The sequence below is a fragment of the Gossypium hirsutum genome, chromosome A02 (assembly GCF_007990345.1).
Source record: "Gossypium hirsutum isolate 1008001.06 chromosome A02, Gossypium_hirsutum_v2.1, whole genome shotgun sequence".
In the NCBI taxonomy this organism is placed as follows: Eukaryota; Viridiplantae; Streptophyta; class Magnoliopsida; order Malvales; family Malvaceae; genus Gossypium; species Gossypium hirsutum.
Genome location: NC_053425.1, coordinates 12,481,826 through 12,500,666, shown reverse-complemented (window position 1 = coordinate 12,500,666; position 18,841 = coordinate 12,481,826). Strand labels below are relative to the sequence as shown.

General features: G+C 32.7%; 4 protein-coding genes across 4 annotated transcripts; all 4 read left to right on the top strand.

Annotated features, from left to right (window-relative positions):
• Nucleotides 1-105: 105 nt before the first annotated feature.
• LOC107952281 (uncharacterized) lies at nt 106-1,590 on the top strand. Its single transcript, XM_016887546.2, has 2 exons — nt 106-1,165; nt 1,342-1,590. The coding sequence occupies exons 1-2, from the start codon at nt 234-236 to the stop codon at nt 1,424-1,426; spliced, it is 1,017 nt and encodes a 338-aa protein (XP_016743035.2). The 5' UTR covers nt 106-233; the 3' UTR covers nt 1,427-1,590.
• A 140-nt stretch (nt 1,591-1,730) lies between these two features.
• Nucleotides 1,731-4,861, top strand: LOC107951460 (putative pentatricopeptide repeat-containing protein At1g77010, mitochondrial). The gene is made up of 2 exons (XM_016886521.2): nt 1,731-4,264; nt 4,364-4,861. The coding sequence occupies exon 1, from the start codon at nt 2,104-2,106 to the stop codon at nt 4,135-4,137; it is 2,034 nt and encodes a 677-aa protein (XP_016742010.2). The 5' UTR covers nt 1,731-2,103; the 3' UTR covers nt 4,138-4,264; nt 4,364-4,861.
• Nucleotides 4,862-6,263: 1,402 nt separating this feature from the next.
• LOC107951461 (pentatricopeptide repeat-containing protein At1g43980, mitochondrial) lies at nt 6,264-9,065 on the top strand. Its single transcript, XM_041091235.1, has one exon. It carries the CDS (start codon nt 6,539-6,541, stop codon nt 8,456-8,458), a length of 1,920 nt encoding a protein of 639 aa, XP_040947169.1. The 5' UTR covers nt 6,264-6,538; the 3' UTR covers nt 8,459-9,065.
• An 869-nt stretch (nt 9,066-9,934) lies between these two features.
• Nucleotides 9,935-17,511, top strand: LOC107951462 (2-oxoisovalerate dehydrogenase subunit alpha 1, mitochondrial). The gene is made up of 8 exons (XM_016886523.2): nt 9,935-10,367; nt 15,683-15,823; nt 15,938-16,278; nt 16,375-16,474; nt 16,554-16,665; nt 16,747-16,886; nt 16,957-17,142; nt 17,219-17,511. Exons 1-8 carry the CDS (start codon nt 10,116-10,118, stop codon nt 17,387-17,389), a joined length of 1,443 nt encoding a protein of 480 aa, XP_016742012.1. The 5' UTR covers nt 9,935-10,115; the 3' UTR covers nt 17,390-17,511.
• Nucleotides 17,512-18,841: the final 1,330 nt, after the last annotated feature.

The following is an 18,841-nucleotide window of genomic DNA, read 5'->3' as shown; positions in this document are numbered from 1 at the left end:
AAAAAAAATAATAAGAAAGGGATGTCCCTCTAGAATTTCTTGACTTTAATCAGACAAAACTCCCCCATTAGAGCCAAATCCAATCCAAGGGATTTTCTTCATAATTTCATTTTATTAAAAGAAAAATTAAGATAACGTAACATATCTTACTTTATAATCTCGGTAATCGTCACCATTAAAACCAAGTTTTGTTTAGAAAATCACAAAGTGACTCAAAGGGTCGGTGAAAGATAATGGCTCCACACCCACCTTTTAAACCATCTTCAATTGCTCCCCTGCCTCTTCCTTCTCCTTTCACCCAATTTTCTTACCAACCAAACATGTTTGATCCTACCAAAGAACTGCCCAAATCTTATGTCAGTTTATCGGATCACTTAACTGGAGGATTCAGTGATTGTAATGACAGTTATGATCGTGCCATGAACTACGGTCCCAAAGTGCAAAAAACTGCTCAAAACTACGCAAATTACAGCAGTTGGAACACCTTGGAAGGGAGGTTCGAAGTTGAAACATTGATGGCGGACGATGAGTCCGGAATTTCCAGTCCTCCTTTATGGAAATCTAGTCCTCAACATGAAAACAACGTTAATTACCGGTGTCTATCGCCATCGTCGAGAGCTCAAGCCATAGCTAGAGGCCAAAAGGAGCTTATGGAAATGGTTAGTAAAATGCCCGAGTCTTGTTACGAACTTTCGTTGAAAGATCTCGTGGAACATCAGCCTGTCGTTGTTGTGGAACCGAAGCAGGAGAGTTTCGCCCAAGGGAGAGGTTCAAATTCGATCGATGAACGCAAGTACAAGAACGAGAAGCAGAACAGTCAGAAACAGCAACTTAGTAGGAGTGGGAGCTTAGTAGATAATGGAGGGTTTCTTCTAAAAATGGTGTTTCCAGTTTCGTTAGGGTCTAAGAAAAAGAAGAAGATGAAGAAGAATAAGAGTAAGAAGAATGATCCTAACACGAATAGTAATTCAAAAGTTTCTCCAAAGCCGACTGTAGCAGATGCATCTGGTAAGACTGTAGATAAAGATTGGTGGAAGAAGAGATCGGGGTCGAGCGAGAGCGACAGCAGCGGATCGACTATAAAGAGTGGCAGCACCAAAAGCATCCGTAGCAGCAGCAGTGGCAGCGGCAGAAGCTACCGGAGCATCAGCACTACTCGCCGCAGGTATGTTACAACTTATTGCTCAATTCAAATGATCCTAAGTTTGCATATTAAATTTGTTAAACATTAGGGGAAGATCTAGGAATCAATAATCTCTGTATGTGTCACTGGCCTCCGTTGCTCACAGGCAGATTCCTATGTCTAAAGTTGAAATGATTGTTCTTTTTTGTGCAATGCAGGCATAGGAGAAGTGGTTGCTTGGCTTTTATCTTCCCTAAAAAAACCAAAGCATTGCGGTCAAAAGAGGCCAATCCTCAGAGTTGAGCCATCTTTAAAAATGGCGTTCAACATGTAATTATCTTTTTCAAATAATGTTAAATGTTTAGGGTTCAGTTCATACAGGAGATTTGTTAAAGCAGAGAAATGCAGCTAAGACTGTATAATATTCAGAGATGCTAATTAAAGTGCTTTCTTTCTTTCCCTTTAAATTGAAGATGGATCAATGATTTTGCTTCCCCGAGATGCTGCATTTAATTATGAGGTTTGCTTGCAATTAGCACAACAACAAAAAGAAAATGATTAAAACAGCAGTACCAATGAAGTTTCATACCAAATTGGTGTCTCACACATTCTCAGATGAAAATATGATTTGTTTTGAAAATTCTCCAAATACATGAATAAAATTTATAAAAAAATATATATATATGACTGCAAAAAGGTATTGCTAATGGAATTTCTTGATGCAATTGGGGCTTATCCATATTCGAACTTCAATATATAAACACATGAAGCTTTGGCCAATAATCTAAAAGAGTAAGTGATTAAAGCTGAATGTTGGAGCTTTGGGCAAAAAGCATTAACATCCATTTACATTCTCAACCAAGAAGTTATATATATTAGTTTTTACAGTTTCGTAAAGCACAATTTGTGGTCTTTTTCTTTGTGTGATGACCGTAACACATTGATACAATCATCTACCAAAGACCACATAGCTAGTTCCCATGACCATGGAGCTTGATCACCAATGTTATGGTCATTTGCTTCAATCTTGTACAACCCGCAACTCCATTCTCCTAGGGAAACAGCTCCACCTCTTTTTCCTCAAAAAGGGTATCCTTGGCTCCACTATTACAGTAGGAAATCGCCTCCTCCAAATGTATGCGCGGTGCGGTACTATGGCTGAGACTTGGAAACTGTTTGATGAAATGCCGCAGAGAAATTGTTTTTCTTGGAATACACTGATTGAAGGGTACATGAAATCTGGAAATAAAGAGAAGTCATTGGAGTTGTTCCAGTTGATGCCGCATAAAAATGATTTCTCCTGGAACTTAGTCATTTCCGGGTTTGCCAAAGCTGGCGAGTTAGAAGTTGCAGGGGCTTTGTTTGATGACATGCCTAGGAAAAATGGGTTTGCTTGCTATTCGATGATTCACGGTTACGCTCGGAATGGGGAAGCAAAAAAGGCTATTGAGCTGTTTACAGAATCGGGATCTTCGGGTGATGCATTTGTGTTGGCAACTGTTATTGGGGCATGCGTTGATTTGGGAGCTATAGAATATGGGAAGCAGATTCATGCACATATGTTGGTTGCGGGAATAGAGCTTGATCCAGTGTTGTGCAGTTCTCTGATAAACTTATATGGGAAATGTGGTGACTTGGATGGTGCAAGTCGTGTTTTGAATTTGATGACAGAACCGGATGATTTTTCTTTGTCTGCATTAATTTCTGGTTATGCAACCTGTGGCAGAATGACTGATGCAAGAAGAATATTTGATAGAAAAAGTGATCCATCTGTTGTTTTATGGAATTCTTTGATCTCAGGACATGTTTTGAACAATGAGGAAATTAAAGCATTAGCTCTCTTTAATAGGATGCGGGAAAAAGGGGTTCGGCAAGACTTTTCTTCGATTGCAGTTATTCTGAGGGCCTGCAGTAGTTTATGCATTTTGGAACAAGTCAAACAGATGCATGGTCATGCTCATAAAGTTGGTGCGATCTCTGATGTTATCGTAGCCAGCACTCTGATTGATTCTTACTCCAAGTTTGGATGGCCTAATGATGCTTGCAAGTTGTTTAGTGAGCTCGAAGCCTATGATACAATCTTGCTTAACTCTATGATCGCTGTGTATTCCAGCTGTGGAAGAATTGAAGATGCAAAGCAGATTTTCATGACAATGCCAAATAAAAGCCTGATATCATGGAATTCAATGATAGTAGGTCTGAGTCAAAATGGTTGTCCAGTTGAGGCATTAGATCTATTCTTCAAGATGAATAAATTAAACCTGAGAATCGACAAGTTTACTTTGGCTAGTGCCATCAGTGCCTGTACTAGCATCTCCAGCATTGAACTTGGTGAACAAGTATTTGCTAAAGCTACTCACATTGGACTTGAATCTGATCAAATAATATCTACCTCCCTTGTTGATTTCTACTGCAAATGTGGTTTAGTTGAATATGGGCGAAAAATATTTGACACAATGACAAAATCAGATGAAATCTCTTGGAATTCCATGCTTATGGGTTATGCTACCAATGGTCATGGGTTTGAAGCATTGTTGTTGTTCAATGAAATGATAAATGCTGGTGTAGGGCCAACTAACGTAACATTTATAGCAGTCCTGTCTGCCTGTGATCATTGTGGACTTCTAGAGGAGGGACGAAAGTGGTTTAACTCAATGAAAAGGGACTATCATTATGATCCGGGGATAGAGCACTACTCTTGCATGGTTGATCTTTTTGCCCGTGTTGGTTGCCTTGAGGAAGCAATGAATCTCATAGGAGAAATGCCTTTTAAGGCGGATGCAAGTTTGTGGTTATCTGTTTTGAGAGGCTGTGTTGCGCATGGAGACAAAACTCTTGGAAAGGACGTGGCAGAGCGGATTATCGAGCTTGATCCTGGAAACTCCAGTGCTTACGTACAGTTATCCAGCTTATTTGCAACCTCTGGTGAATGGGAAACATCAGCTATTGTTAGAAAGATAATGAGAGAAAAGCAAATTCAGAAGAATCCTGGTTTCAGTTGCGCTGACAGTTGAACAAGCATCTTCGTAGTGGCAACTGGCAACGGTTGTGTCGGGCTAGCTTCTTATACTTGCTTCACTCATCAAGTTCCAGGGGGAGATAAAAGGTTTTTCTGTGATATTGTACTTGACTTGCTTGTAGGTATGTGTTCTGACAGGTTTTACTTAAGATTTGATTGTAATTGCTTTGATTTTTTATCTCATTGCAATGAGCTGGTTTATAACTTTGGTTTCACTGCAGAATGCTGCATTCCCTTCTCCAGATAATCTCTAGTCCTCCATGATATACAATTGGATTAAAGAAAGCTCTTTTGGGAATCCATTTTTCCTCTTAAGTGAAGATAAAAAAAGAAAGTAGTGAAGATATCTGAGTGTTAACTTCACAGATGCAGATTTTAACATGATTTGTCACCACTGGTGCCTGTTAGCAATATAGTTTCAGAGGTTAGTTCCCTTCATCTCTGCCTGGATGACCAAACTAAAACTCTTGGTTCATTTTGTTCCAGAACAGAGATTGGACCAAGCTACTAGTTTGGACTGAATTGGCTGTCCTGCACCAAGGTGGCTACAAACCCTAATCTTCCTCTATAGAAGTTGAGATTTAAGTACTAGTTTGGCCTTTTTAAAGGTGCTGTGAAGTACTTTTAAAAAGTACTTTTAAAAAGTTTGGTTTAAAATTTGAGTGTTTAGCATTGCTGTCAAAAAATACTTTTAAAAAATAAAATATCTATTTTAAAAATACTATTATTAAATAACAAATATGCATTTAAATAATATTTAAATTAGTTAATATTATTATATTTTAGTAAGAATATAAAAATATTATTATAACTTCTTGTTAATATTTTAATATATAAAATATAAATTTTAAATATTTTTAAGCAATAAATATTAATTATTTGTAAAATTTAATTAGAATATATAAACTATATTTTAAATATTTAAATATAATTATTAAATATTTGTAATTAGTATTTTAAAAATATTTTTTTATTTTTAATTAATAATTTAAACACATTTGTAATTAAGTACTAAGAAAAAAAAGGGAAATTACTATATTATTGGAGGGGTGAAAAAGTAATTAAGCACTAAAAATGCTTTTGGGGAGGAAAAGCTAAAAATTTTAGTTTCTTCTTTTCAGAAGTGGTTTTCAAAAGTACTTCTGAAAAGCTAAAAATTTCAGCCAAAAACAGTTTATTCTACACAGCTTTTCTTCCAGAAGTGCTTTTGGAACCAGAAGTGCTTTTGAAAAGCAATGTAGAACTGGCCCTTAATCCTTATACTTTAAAAGTTAAAAATTCAATTCCCTTATTTTTTCAATTTAAAAATTCTAGTCCAATCATTATTACGATTGGTAGTTTCTATTAAAATTTGTCAACTTAAAATGTATATTCTCCATCAATCATAAGATAAGTTATACAAGAGCAGCTTAATCATTATCTCAAATTGACAAATTTTGATAAAAATGCTTACGAATTTAATAATTGGACAGAGATTTTAAAATCAAAAGAGTTGGAGGACTTAATTTCTAACTTTTTAAGTATAGGGACTAAATTTTGAATTTTTTTCAAAGTATAGGGACTAGCAACATATTTTAACTAAAAATAAACATGTGGCATTATAAATAATTCATAATAAGAATATTAAAATTTTCGGGGAAAAAAATTAGAGGTGTGCATGGGCCGGGCCGGGCCCAACTAAAAATTTAGGCCCGTTTGTCCGGTCCGGCCCGAAAAATAGGCTCAAAATTTTGTCCAAACCCGACCCGAATAAAAATGTTAAAACTCGGGCCCAACCCGGCCTGCCCATATTAATTTTTATATAATTTTAAAATATATATAAACCATCAAAAATACTAAAAACATCAAAAAATATTTCTCAATAAATTGAAAATAAATTTTAAAAAATATGTATACTTAAATAACACTAAAATAAATGCAACTTAACAAGCAAATGTTTCTAAAATAATAACAAAATTAAAAAATATCTTTAAAATAAAAAAATTAACAATAAAATAAGTTTTATACAATATCCAAATAATAACAATAAAATAGTAGCAACATTATAGTAAAATAATAGCAAAATAAGGAGAAAATAATAAGAAAATAATATTTAAAAAAAAAAATTTTATTATGTAGTGAAATTGGGCCGGGTCGAGCCCCGGCCAAAAATGCCTTACCCGAGGCACGGCCAGTTTCTTAAACGGGCATTATTTTTTACCCAAATCCATTTTTCGAGCCTATACTTTTTACTCAGATCCTCTCACATTTCGGGCAGCTTTTTGGGCCTGTCCAGGTGGCCCGCCCATACACACCTCTAGAAAAAATAAAAATATTAAAAATAACAGTTAACATTTATCAGTTTCTCAGCTTCTTTTGTAACACTTCGAAGCTTGCTTCAAACATTTGCTCCATGCATGCGCCCTTTCCTAAAACCAATTTATTGGTCTCAGAAACCCACGCTTTCACATTGCAACAACCTTATAAACCATTGTTTATCCTTCAACTCCATTAAGTTTGCCCAAACTATCCATGCTCAGTTGATTAAATTCGGATTCAGTGGCACAACTTTTTTGGGTAATCGCTTTGTGGACCTTTACCTCAAAGTTGGCTCTTTTCATGATGTTTCCAAAGTGTTTGAGGAGATAAACGACAAAAATGTCATATCTTGGAACATTAGGTTGAATGGGTTGTTAAAGTTTGGTCATTTTAAGAAAGCATGTTCATTGTTTGACGAAATGCCCGAGAAAGATGTTGTTAGTTGGAACTCGATGATTTCGGGTTGTGGGTTGTTGGGATTTTGGGATCATGGATTGGAAGTGTTTAAGCAAATGCAGAACTTTGGTGTTAGACCGAGTAAGTTCACGTTTTCAATTCTGACAACATTAGTGTCTTGTGCTAGACAAGGCAAGGAAATTCATTGTAACATGATTACGAGTGGTGTTTGTTTGTCCAATTTAGTGATCGGCAATTCGTTGATTGATATGTATGGTAAGCTTGGATTGGTACAGTATGCTTTTGGTGTGTTGTTAAGTATGGAAGCGGTGGATGTTGTGTCTTGGAATTCATTGATTTCGGGTTGTTGTAAGTCAGGTCATGAAGACTTGGCATTGAAACAGTTTGATCAAATGAGATTGTCTGGTTATTCCCTAGATGAATATACAATGTCCAATGCAATTGCTATTTGTACTAATTTGAGAAATTTGGATAAGGGTAACCAAATATTTGCTCTATGTATCAAGATGGGGTTCATCTCGAATCCCATTGTTTCGAGTGCCATTATTGACCTTTTCTCGAAATGCAATGTATTGAAGGACTCGGTTAAGCATTTTGAAGAAGTGCAACGTTGGGATTCTCTGGTTTGCAATTCTATGATCTCAGGTTATGCTAGGCATGGCTTACAGGATGATGTTTTCTTACTTTTTTTGCTTGCTTTTAGGGAGGATTGTAGGCCTACTGAGTTCACTCTAAGTAGTATTCTAAGCTGTATAAATTTTCTTTCAGTTGAGCAAGGACCTCAAATCCATTCTTTGGTGATAAAATCTGGTTTTTTGTCGGAATTAATTGTTGCAACTTCACTTGTTGATATGTATACTAATATTGGATTAATTGACTCAGCAATGCAGGTTTTCTCTGAAATGCATGTAAAAGATCTAATATCTTGGAATACTTTAATTATGGGTTTGGCTCACAACGGCAGAGCTGTTGAGACATTGGAACTATTTAAAGAACTACTCAGAGAAGGTTTGGCACTGGATCGAATAACACTTTCTGGAATTCTATTAGCTTGCAGGTGTGGCGGTTTTGTTGATGTAGGAATGAGTATCTTTTCTTCAATGGAGGAAGAATTCGGAGTTACACCTCGTGATGAGCACTATGCATGTGTAATTGATATGCTCTGCCATGCTGGTAAATTCAAAGAAGCATTTGATACTTTAGAAACAATGCCTTTTGAACCTAGCTTTTTAGTTTGGAAATCACTAGCACTTGCTACTATGACTTACACCAACCTGAACATCACTGAAACAATAGCCAAGAAGATGATAGAACAGAAACCACAGTCATCTTTACCCTATTCGGTGTTGAATCATGCATACGAGATGAGTGGTAAATGGGAAGGTATAATTCGAGTGAAGAAGGCCATGAAGCAGAGGTTGAAGAAAACCGTTGGATGCAGTTGGATTGGAACAAAAAAACATGTATTCATGTTCGAAGCTGATCGGTTACAGCACAAGGGAGGAAAAGATATATATTTAATATTGGAACTATTAACTTGGGAGTTGGAAGAAAATAGCAGTATTCATGTAGAGCTTGAGATAGAGGGTGCTGAGGGGTAAATTGGATAACCGAAGACTGTCTCTATTGTTCTTCAATTAACAGGTTAAAGAAGCACCCTTTGTATGATTATGGTTGTTTCATGCTTTTAACCCATTGAAGGATTTGTATATGTTTCTGTTTTGAACTTTTGATACAAGGTGATGAATAGCTATTATACAAGGAATAATCATACCATCAAATTGTTTACTTCATAGGATGTGCGATGGTGTGTTTCTTTTGAGCCTGTGTTGGTCATTTGGATGATGAGTTGCTGTCAGAAGATTAAAACATATTTGTCTTAATAAGGTGGTGAAAATCAAGTTTTTGTTTTGAAGAGCCAAGAGTGTAGAATCTAGAATGGCAGGTGGATGATGATGAACCGTTGGTTTTGGGGGATGGAAAATGATATGAATGAGATGACTGTTCAACTTCAATTTAGCTTGAAAACCCCCCAACAACGGCGGAGCCCATTTGGATTCCCTTTCTATCTCCTTTCTGTTTGATTCACTTCTTGCATTTGGATTCTCTTTCTTTTAGTATTCGCATGATGGTGCCTTTCACTTGCAAACAAATTGTTAAACAACTCTCTTTTCATCCATGTCTATATTTAAAGGATTTTATTAGTTATCAATTGATTTGTTTACATTTAATGATCAATAATCCCAATGCTAAAAATGGGTCTAGCCAAAAACAAGCCAATGTTTTAATGAATCTGTTTGCAAGCTCTAAAAAGAAGAATTATTAAAATGATGAAATAAAAATAATGAGAACTCAGTCATATTATGAAAATTAAGTTGGTATATGGAATTCTCTCATTTATTTGAGTCTTGAATTTGTTAGTTGATGTGTGTGCCTTGTAAAGCAATTAGGTCGGCTGCCGGTACGGCGGTGGGGAAAGTTAAGCCAATTTTCATTCCAAGATCATCATTTCCTAATCTAAGCTGTGTGACAATATAGAAGCTTAGGTACTGTAGCTCATAATCGTTTAGAATTGATTGAACTGAGATAAGTACACCAACTTAATTGAATGAGTTAAAATCGTTATCCCATAATCCTTGAATTTAGGGGTGTTTTTATTTTCTTAGAGTCCAAACCATCTTGAAATCCTATGTGCTGTTTTAATAATTAAATTAAAAATAAACTTGTTAGTATTCAATATGAATTAAAATAGTTACAGATTGCTACTAGCTGTAAAGAAATATTGGGAGAATGAAAGGAGGAATGTGAGGGTTTGTTAGGCCAAAATCTATAAATTGAAATTACCCCTTCCACAAACATAACCCCAAATTGTGCTGAGACTATAACTAGTTAATTAATTATACAATAACGAAGGACCAAAAAGAGTTAATTAGGTAACCTTCTCTATCAATGAAAACTACCACACTAGTCCCCCAAAAAAACTAGTTACCTTATTAATTGCGAGTTAATTCAGAAAATTGGAAAATCCCTTGTAATTTTGTATAAATATTTAATTTACTTGCATTTAAACATGTGGTGTTGGTATTGTATTTTTATGGCTACCTAAAGGAGGGAGGTCTACATTACACAAATTTTTGCTTTCACTCATTTCTAAATTTATCCATCTCTCTCTAACCACCATTTTTCTTTCAGATTAGCCCTTAAACATATAAAATTATAACAGAAAAGAAAGAAAAAGAAGAGCTTGTTGGAATTAGTATGGCGAGCTGGGGAAGAAGATCAAGTGGCATGGTTCATCATATCAAGGCACTTTCAAAGGTGGAACTGAGGGGCAAAGCAGGTGAAATGAAAGGAGGGTGGTGGAGATATCCCTTACAACCTGGAGTTGCTTCAGCTTTAGTCCCACGTTCATGGCCATGCGTTAATACTATGGCTTCCCTTTTCTTGGTTCAGCGTTTCAAATCCTCCCTACCTCAAAAACAAGTCGAAGACGACGACGACGACGATCAGGTACCTACTTACTATTTTTATTTTTATGCCCAAACTCATACTTTTATTAATCCCAACCTTAACTGTCTCATCCATTCATTAGATTTTCCGAATATGATTTTATAATGTATTTTTTGAATTTTGGCTGGCGAATTAACCAAAATAATTTTATAGTTACGTATGATTAATAAATAAATTTAACTAAACTCAATTTTGAATAGTTTGATTACATCTCATGAATTCAGAATTAAAAATAAAAATTCGATCCAGTATTGAACTCTGAATCTCTCGTCGGTATTCAAGCTTACACACTACTGTAATTTGATTTAAGGGTTGGTTTGGTTTCTTCATTCTTTAATCATTGAGAGAGCGAGTTCGGACTTTGCACCTGAAAAAACTTTCGTAGAGCTGAACTACTTTTTTCCCCAATATGTAATGCCCGAATTCAATTTAAGTTATATTAAATTTTGGTTAAAATATGTTAATAGGTTCCTATATTTTTCATAATTTTGAAATTCATTTTATTTATTTTTATTTTAAAAAATTTAGTTATTTTATTTTTAAAATTTAAAATTCAGCTCCATGTTAATACAATTATTTTTTTTTGTTAAATTTGTTGGTGTGATTAAGGGCGTAGCCAGAGAGGGCTGACAGAGGTCCTGCCCCCTAAAATGGAAAATTTCTCATTTAGGTTCTTTAAATTTTTTAAAATTTTAAATTAGTAAAGGTAAAATTACACTTTGGCTCCCTAAAAATTATAAAATTTTGATTTAATCCTTTAAAAAATTATAAAGATATAAGCTATTCAAATGGTGAAATTGCATTTTCACTATCTTAAAAATTAAAATTTAATCTCGGCTCCCCCTAAAAACCATTTCTACCTTCGCCCCTAGGTGTAACATTTTAAAATAAAAGAAACACTCATATGATAACAATGTAACTAAAAAAATAATGTTGTAATGAAACAGAATTTAATAAAATAATTTTATTAGTGTTAACAATTGGACCTAAATATTTAGATTTGAAAAGTAAAGAGACTAAAATATTAAAAATAAAAGTACGACTAAACCCTAAATTTATAAAAAGTACGATAACTTATAGCATATTTTAATCTTAATTTTTTATAATGTAATTTATACATTAAAAATTAAATATATAACATTAGATAATAGACATTAAAATATAAAATTAATAAAGAATAGATAAAATAATATATTTTTTAAGCTTTTCTAAAAATTGGCATTATACTTTCAGCTACGTCAACTACCTCTACTTATATCCTTTTCAATGATAGTGACAAAATGTTGATGTTAAAATCAGGATCGTTGTTGATATGTTTGGGCCTTAAGTTAAATAATAAATCGGATCCTTTTAAAAGTTTATAAAATGTAATATGATAAAATAATATGATATACAAGTAATTTCATTAAAATAATATGTTTTATGACATTAAGGGAATTATATATTTTTCTAACAAAAAAAATTTTCATTTAATCTACTCTTATGTCATCAACTATAAAAATACAAAATATCATAAAAATGGGTTCTACAAACATTTTGAGATGCAAAATCATTAATGATAACATCAACATCAATGTTTTTCGAAAAATCCTTCTCTATTTTTTATTTTAAAATTAATAAAAAAAAGACAAAACTCAAAATTACGCAAGAATTTTGGTCTAATGTGTAATGTTATACATGACAATTAATTGAGTATCTTTTTTATTTTAAAATATCATATAAGTGAACTTATTACGAAAATTGGACAGAGTTAACAACTGAACTTGACTTTTAAAACATGAATATACAAAAAGTATAAGGATTTAAAAGTATAAGGATTAAATTTTAAATATACAAAAAAGTATAAGGATTCAAATATACAAAAAACTAATTATAAGTGGATATGGCGTGATGGTTATCACAATAAACCATAATTTTCGATTTTAATGTGTCAAAAAATACAAATTTTATATTCAAGTAAGAAAAAAAATATCTATTCATATTATTATTATTTAAGAATTTTACTTAACTATATGATGAATTAATCCAACCTCAATTTAATTGTGAACTTATCAAAAGATAATTATTTTATATATTGTTACTGGAGTAAAAAAATTCTGTCTAGATTGATGTCATTTATTTTTAGAGTATAATAAAATAATAATTAAAAAACATTTGACATTAGCTTAGATCTATATGTTGAGTTTTTTACTCCATTAATATTGGTCAGGATAATTACCCTACTAAAAACCTATTATTTATACCAAACAACAAATAATATTTAAGAATCTTTTTATTTAAAATAAATATTATTTTAAAGATATTTTTATCTTTTGAGCTATTTTTTTATTAATGAAATAAATATTTTTTTGATCTCCTTTTGTCTTTGGACCCTAGGGGGCTATACCTCAAAACAGTCCTCAAAGCCGGCCTGGTTAAAATCCAACATAAACATTATATATATATATATTAAAAGTTGAATTTGATGCTAACTTAATTTTTTAGAATTCCTTAGTCTATATCTATAACTTTATATAAAATTTTTGATTAAATTTAATGTGAATTTAATGTCATGATTCAATCGAGTAAAAAAATTCAAATCAAAACTTATTTTTCTTTAAAAAAAAAGTCTAAAAATAACCTCATTTAGTAAAACCATTCAATTAGAAAAACTTCTTTATTCTTTTACTATTTTTTAAAAATTATTATTTAAAAAATATTTTTAATCAAATAAAATAACTATAAAATATAAAAAAAATTGTTACCTGTTTAGTGGATGAAAAGTAATTAATTAATACTAAAAATTATATATCACACGAGTATATGAAAACTATACATTTAGAATATGGATTTGTGTTTCAAAATAAGATATAATAAATAATAAAATATATGATTTGAAGAAATCAATCAATAATAACAACGCATAAAATATGTAGGATATTAAAATGAAAAAATTAGATTAAATTGTTTATCGTTGTATTGTCATCAATCTTGAGCCGATAGAGTTAACTTGTAACACCAATTCAGTCAAATATATTATTAATATGACTCGTGACATCAACTCAGTCAAGAGCTTAAATAATAGTAAGTATAGATATACAATTGATGGAGGTAATAAAGTGTGCATAATAAAATTAAAATGTATAAAAAATATCAAAATAAAACTTTAATTGAGTGGTAAATTAAAATTTAATTAATACAATTGATGATGTGGGTTCAAATCCCAACATATGTATATTTTTATTAATTTTTTAAAATAAAAAATAAAATATTCTCAAAAAATATAATTTAATTATTTTAATTACGAAAGAATATTTTTTATAATTTTATTAACCGAATTAGTACCCGATGACTTAACCAAGAGATTAAATAATAATATATATAGATTTTTAGATACACCAAAAGAAAGGGGTAGTGTATAGTAGCGTCTCCACACTAATAAATCAGTCAGAAAGAATGAACCAGATTGGAGCTAGAAACAGCAGGTATGGCCAAATTAGTAGCTACCCTACACCATAGGCTAAAAATGGACCAAACTGCATAATAACGGATCCAAGCCATGTCACTTTTTGGAATTTTTCGTATTAAAACCAACATCATCCCTTCTTGATTCGCAATTATGCAGTTTGGAGACATTATCACTTCCACCACGCAAGAGAATTTCTTTTGTAGGACATTTTCCTCTCTACATATCTGGGAACAAAACCCTCCTTGTGAGCCCACCCTAGTTTAGGATTAGGATTAGAATTAGGGGCTGCATCTGCATGCAGACCTCCCCTACAGTCACAGCCTTCTCAACCTGTAAACTATATCCATCCATCTGGACTTGAGTATTGGGTGAGTGAGTTCATCTATATCCAAGACCAGAGTTGGATATGCAGATTTAGTAATACTGTGTGGTGGTGAAGTGTCAGGGCGGAAAAATTGAAGTTTTCATAATAAGGTTTTGATAAATCAATTACGATGAGCGGGAAGAAGAGGTGAGCATTATGTTGATTTTTGGAGTTGATCGGACGCCGTCAAGCCGTGCTCAATGGTGGCGGTTGATGTTGAAACTATAGATAACCATTAAATTTTGGATTTGGATAATCTATGGTTTTGGTAATTTTTAATGCAGAGAGTAGAGAGACCAAGGTTTTACTAGAAAATGGGGGAGAAACCAAGAAAAGTATATGTTTTTATATAAATCTATGTGATTGAGAATGCCACATCAATGTAAATTTATATAATTTAGATTAGATTCGATTATGCATTATTTATTCGATCAACTCAAAATTCATTCAAAATTGATAAGGTATAAAAAATATTTTTTTTAAAACATAAAAAATTAATTTAAAAAAATAGACTTAATTAAAATATGAGTCAAACTTAAGATTTATTATTCAAAGCCCTTGGTCTTGTCATCTTTTAAGTTTATGATATATATTATATATTTTTTATTTTATATATTATGTAATTTATATCATAAGAAAATTAAATATATTATACTATAATGTAAATATTAAAAGATATGTTAAGTTGTGATTATTTAGTTTAATAAAGAAAAAAATATCATTACTAACTATTAAATAAAAATAATTATATATGTTAAAATAAAAATAATATAAGAAAGTTTAAATATGTTTAAATTAATATTTTTAAATATTAACAAATTTTGACAAAATTTAATATACTTATTTTGGACCGACCTAGACTTAGACAACTATAAATAGCATTAATATATTGCACGTGATAAACACGAATCTAGTTCAACTTAACTTATAAATAACTTTAATCTAGATTTATAAATGTAAGGTTACACGTATATTAAAATTTACCAACTCAATAGAACTTAATAAATTACGTTTTTATTTATTATGAAAAATATATGAAATAATACCTTTAAAACAGAAATTTACTTTTTCGATAATTGTTTCAATCCAAATAAGATGGTAGTTAATTAAAAAAAAAGTTCCAACACTCCATGAATTGCAAAAGTTTGGTAATGCCTTACACATAGAGGCAAATCCTTACGGGGACTCGCCCCCAAAATTTTGAAAAATATTGATTTTTTTTTTGAAAATTTTAAATATTTTTAACTAAGCCTCAAAATTTTTGAAAATTTTTATTATATTTTTTCATTTTTGAAAATTTTAATTAATCTAAAAAATTTTTTAATCAAGCCCCTAATTTATTTCAAAAATTTCTAATTAAACTCCTAAAATTTTTTAAAATTTAGTAAGTTTTACAAAACTTAATCCCAAAATTTGCTATTGAATTGTTGTTTAAGAGTTTTTTTAAATATATATATAGTTACATTTACTTTAAGCAATTCTTGTTATCTTAAACTTGGGCAGGATTTAGATTTTCCAGGAGGAAAAGTTGCATGTACTTCAGAAATGAAGTTCATTTCAGGGTCTTATGATAAAAGAATACCTTGCTATCGAGTTCTTGGTGATGATGGAGAGCTAATCAAAGATGGTAGTGATTTTGAAAAGGTAAACCCAATTAACCCAATTAACACGATATGTTTAGTACACTTATTATAATTGCGTTCAAGATTTCTGACAAATTCAATATTTATTAAATTGATGTGAAAATGAAATGGATAGGTTAACAAAGAATTGGCAGTGAAAATGTACAGAGACATGGTTTGTCTGCAAATTATGGATACTTTCTTATATGAAGCACAAAGGCAAGGGCGAATATCGTTCTATATGACATCATTTGGCGAAGAAGCGGCTACCATATCATCCGCTGCTGCACTTACCAAAGATGATATTATCTTGCCTCAGTATCGGGAACAAGGAGTTCTTTTGTGGCGTGGTTTCACATTGCAAGAAATTGTCAACCAATGCTTTGGGAACAAGGATGATGGTGGGAAAGGTAGGCAGATGCCGGTTCATTACGGCTCAAGCAAGCACAACTTCGTCACTGTTTCATCCCCGATTGCGTAAGATTGCTCGGTTTTCGAACTACGAATCAATACAATGAAATTTCCACCATTGGTTTTCATGTCTGAGTGTTTGGTTGGATTTGTGGTTGACAGAACTCAGCTTCCTCAAGCTGCAGGCATGGCGTACTCTCTTAAGATGGATAAGAAAGACGCTTGCGTTGTCGCCTTTATCGGTGATGGCGGTACCAGCGAGGTTTTAAGGCTTGATCTTGTTGGTTATTTATTATTTTCTCACAATTGTTATTAATTATGAACTGCCCTTTTTTCTTCAGGGAGATTTTCATGCTGGTTTGAACTTTGCAGCAGTTATGGAAGCCCCGGTTATTTTTGTTTGTCGCAACAATGGCTGGGCCATTAGTACACCAACATCAGATCAATTTCGAAGTACGTTTCCATCAATTGTTTTAACTTAAACACAACTTGAACCGTAGACTTGACGGAACGAAATCGGTCCTGTTTTGGCAGGCGACGGTGTTGTTGTTAAGGGCCAAGCTTATGGAATCCCAAGCATTCGAGTCGACGGTACTGATGCACTTGCTGTTTATAGCGCCATTCGTGCGGCTCGTAATATGGCTATAAATGAGCAACGACCGGTCCTAGTTGAGGTAACTTCATATCTGGTTAAATGAATGTCCGTCGATGTATCAAATAATAAATTTTTAATAACTGTTGCAGTCTCTTGCATATAGAGTTGGACACCATTCCACATCCGACGATTCCACCAAATATCGTTCTCTCAGTGAAATCGAGCACTGGAAAACGGGTCGAGACCCGGTAAATAGATTTAGAAAATGGGTTGAACTCAATGGTTGGTGGAGTGAAAGAGATGAAGCTGATCTCCGAAGTAGCATAAAGAAACAGGCAAGTATATACATATATGTTGAGAAGAAAATGGTGCATGCAAATGTAAATAATTCGAGCAATTTTTTCAATGCAGCTATTGAAAGCGATTCAAGTGGCGGAGGGAACGGAGAAACCACCGCTTACGGAGTTGTTCACGGATGTTTACGATCTTCCTCCATCTAACCTTGTCGAGCAAGAGAAACTACTCAGACAAACTGTCAATAAATATCCACACGATTTCCCGTCTGATGTTTCTCTCCACTAGATTAATGAAAACGTTAGCTGTTTAGACGCATAACTTATATATATATATATCCTGTTTAGAATTAAAATAAAGAAAATATGGATACTGAATTATTATTTTCTTAAGGATTTATATCTTTCTTACTTCATTCTCTTTTAATTTATATCAGTAGCTTAGTTAGTCAAGTATTTGAATCAGGCATTTTAATATGAGTTTATCTTCAAAATAATTTTGTTATAACGATATTGTGTATTTATAATTATAGAGGTTGTAAAAAAAAAAAAGACTAGCGTAGTGGAAGCATAATCGAAGTTGAATAATGGATTATATGATTAAGTAATTAGTAAACTAGTAGGAAGGGAGAGTTGTAACGTCCCAAAAATTAGGGGTTATAATTCTTAAAGTTATTAAAAATTGAAACATAGCATTATTGGTTAGAAGCTTATTAGAAAATTATGAGAATTTAGGTTCAAATCTTATAAATTTGATTTCATCTTTTTATTTTTCTACACATATAGAACCTAGGTATCGTGGTTTATATATTTATTTGTGTGTGTTTTGAGAATGAATGTGGGCATTAGCCAATGGTTAAGGTTGTTCCAATTTTCCCTTGATAATCCAAGGTTCCATCCATGCCACTCTCTCTTATTTTTGATAATTTTTAGACCAATGGGCTATTTGCCTATAAGCCCTCAAACCCTTCTCCAACTCAACTCTTTAAGTCCTTTTCCAATTTAACTAAAATTCGCTAATTGTTATTTTATCAAATTAAAACCCTAACTCTCTCTCTTTATACCTTAGCTTTCTCTTAAAATTCTCTAGTTCAAAACTCTGGTAAGCCCTTAAGCTTTGCTGAAAAATACTTTTAAAATTTTTGAAAAATTCAATCAAGTCTTCATCAACTGTTCTTCTCCAAATTGATGAAATCTGAGTCATTAGACCGTTGAATCTTTATCAAGATTGTTAAGTATCTCATCTCCTGTCAATTAGGACCTTTCAATTCTAGAAGATATCACGTTTTGATAAATCCTTCAATTCGATTATAAATCTTTAAATTTTTTGACGAAAACCTCCACAAATATTGAAAATTTGTTTTTGATTCTTGAATTTTGTCAATTGAAAGACCTTTGTAGGTGATTGGATCAAACTTGAGCGTGGGGTAGTCGCCTGAGGTCTCGGGAAAGTCAGGTGTATTTCTTTTTACAAAAAATGGAGTCAAAATTTGAAACTACCCAGGTACACACGATCTACCACACTGGCGTGTGGCCCAGCAGCATGGGACACACAGTCTCTCACACGGTTATGTCCCCTTGTTTCCCTTTGCATTTGTGCTTTACACAGGGCTTGGAGACTCGCACATGGCTTGGATACACGGCCGTGTGGCTCTTGCAACTCATTCCTTTCGCATCGCACACAGTCTAAGGCCCCGCACACGGCCGAACCCATGGTCGCGTGGATCCATCGTACAAGGCC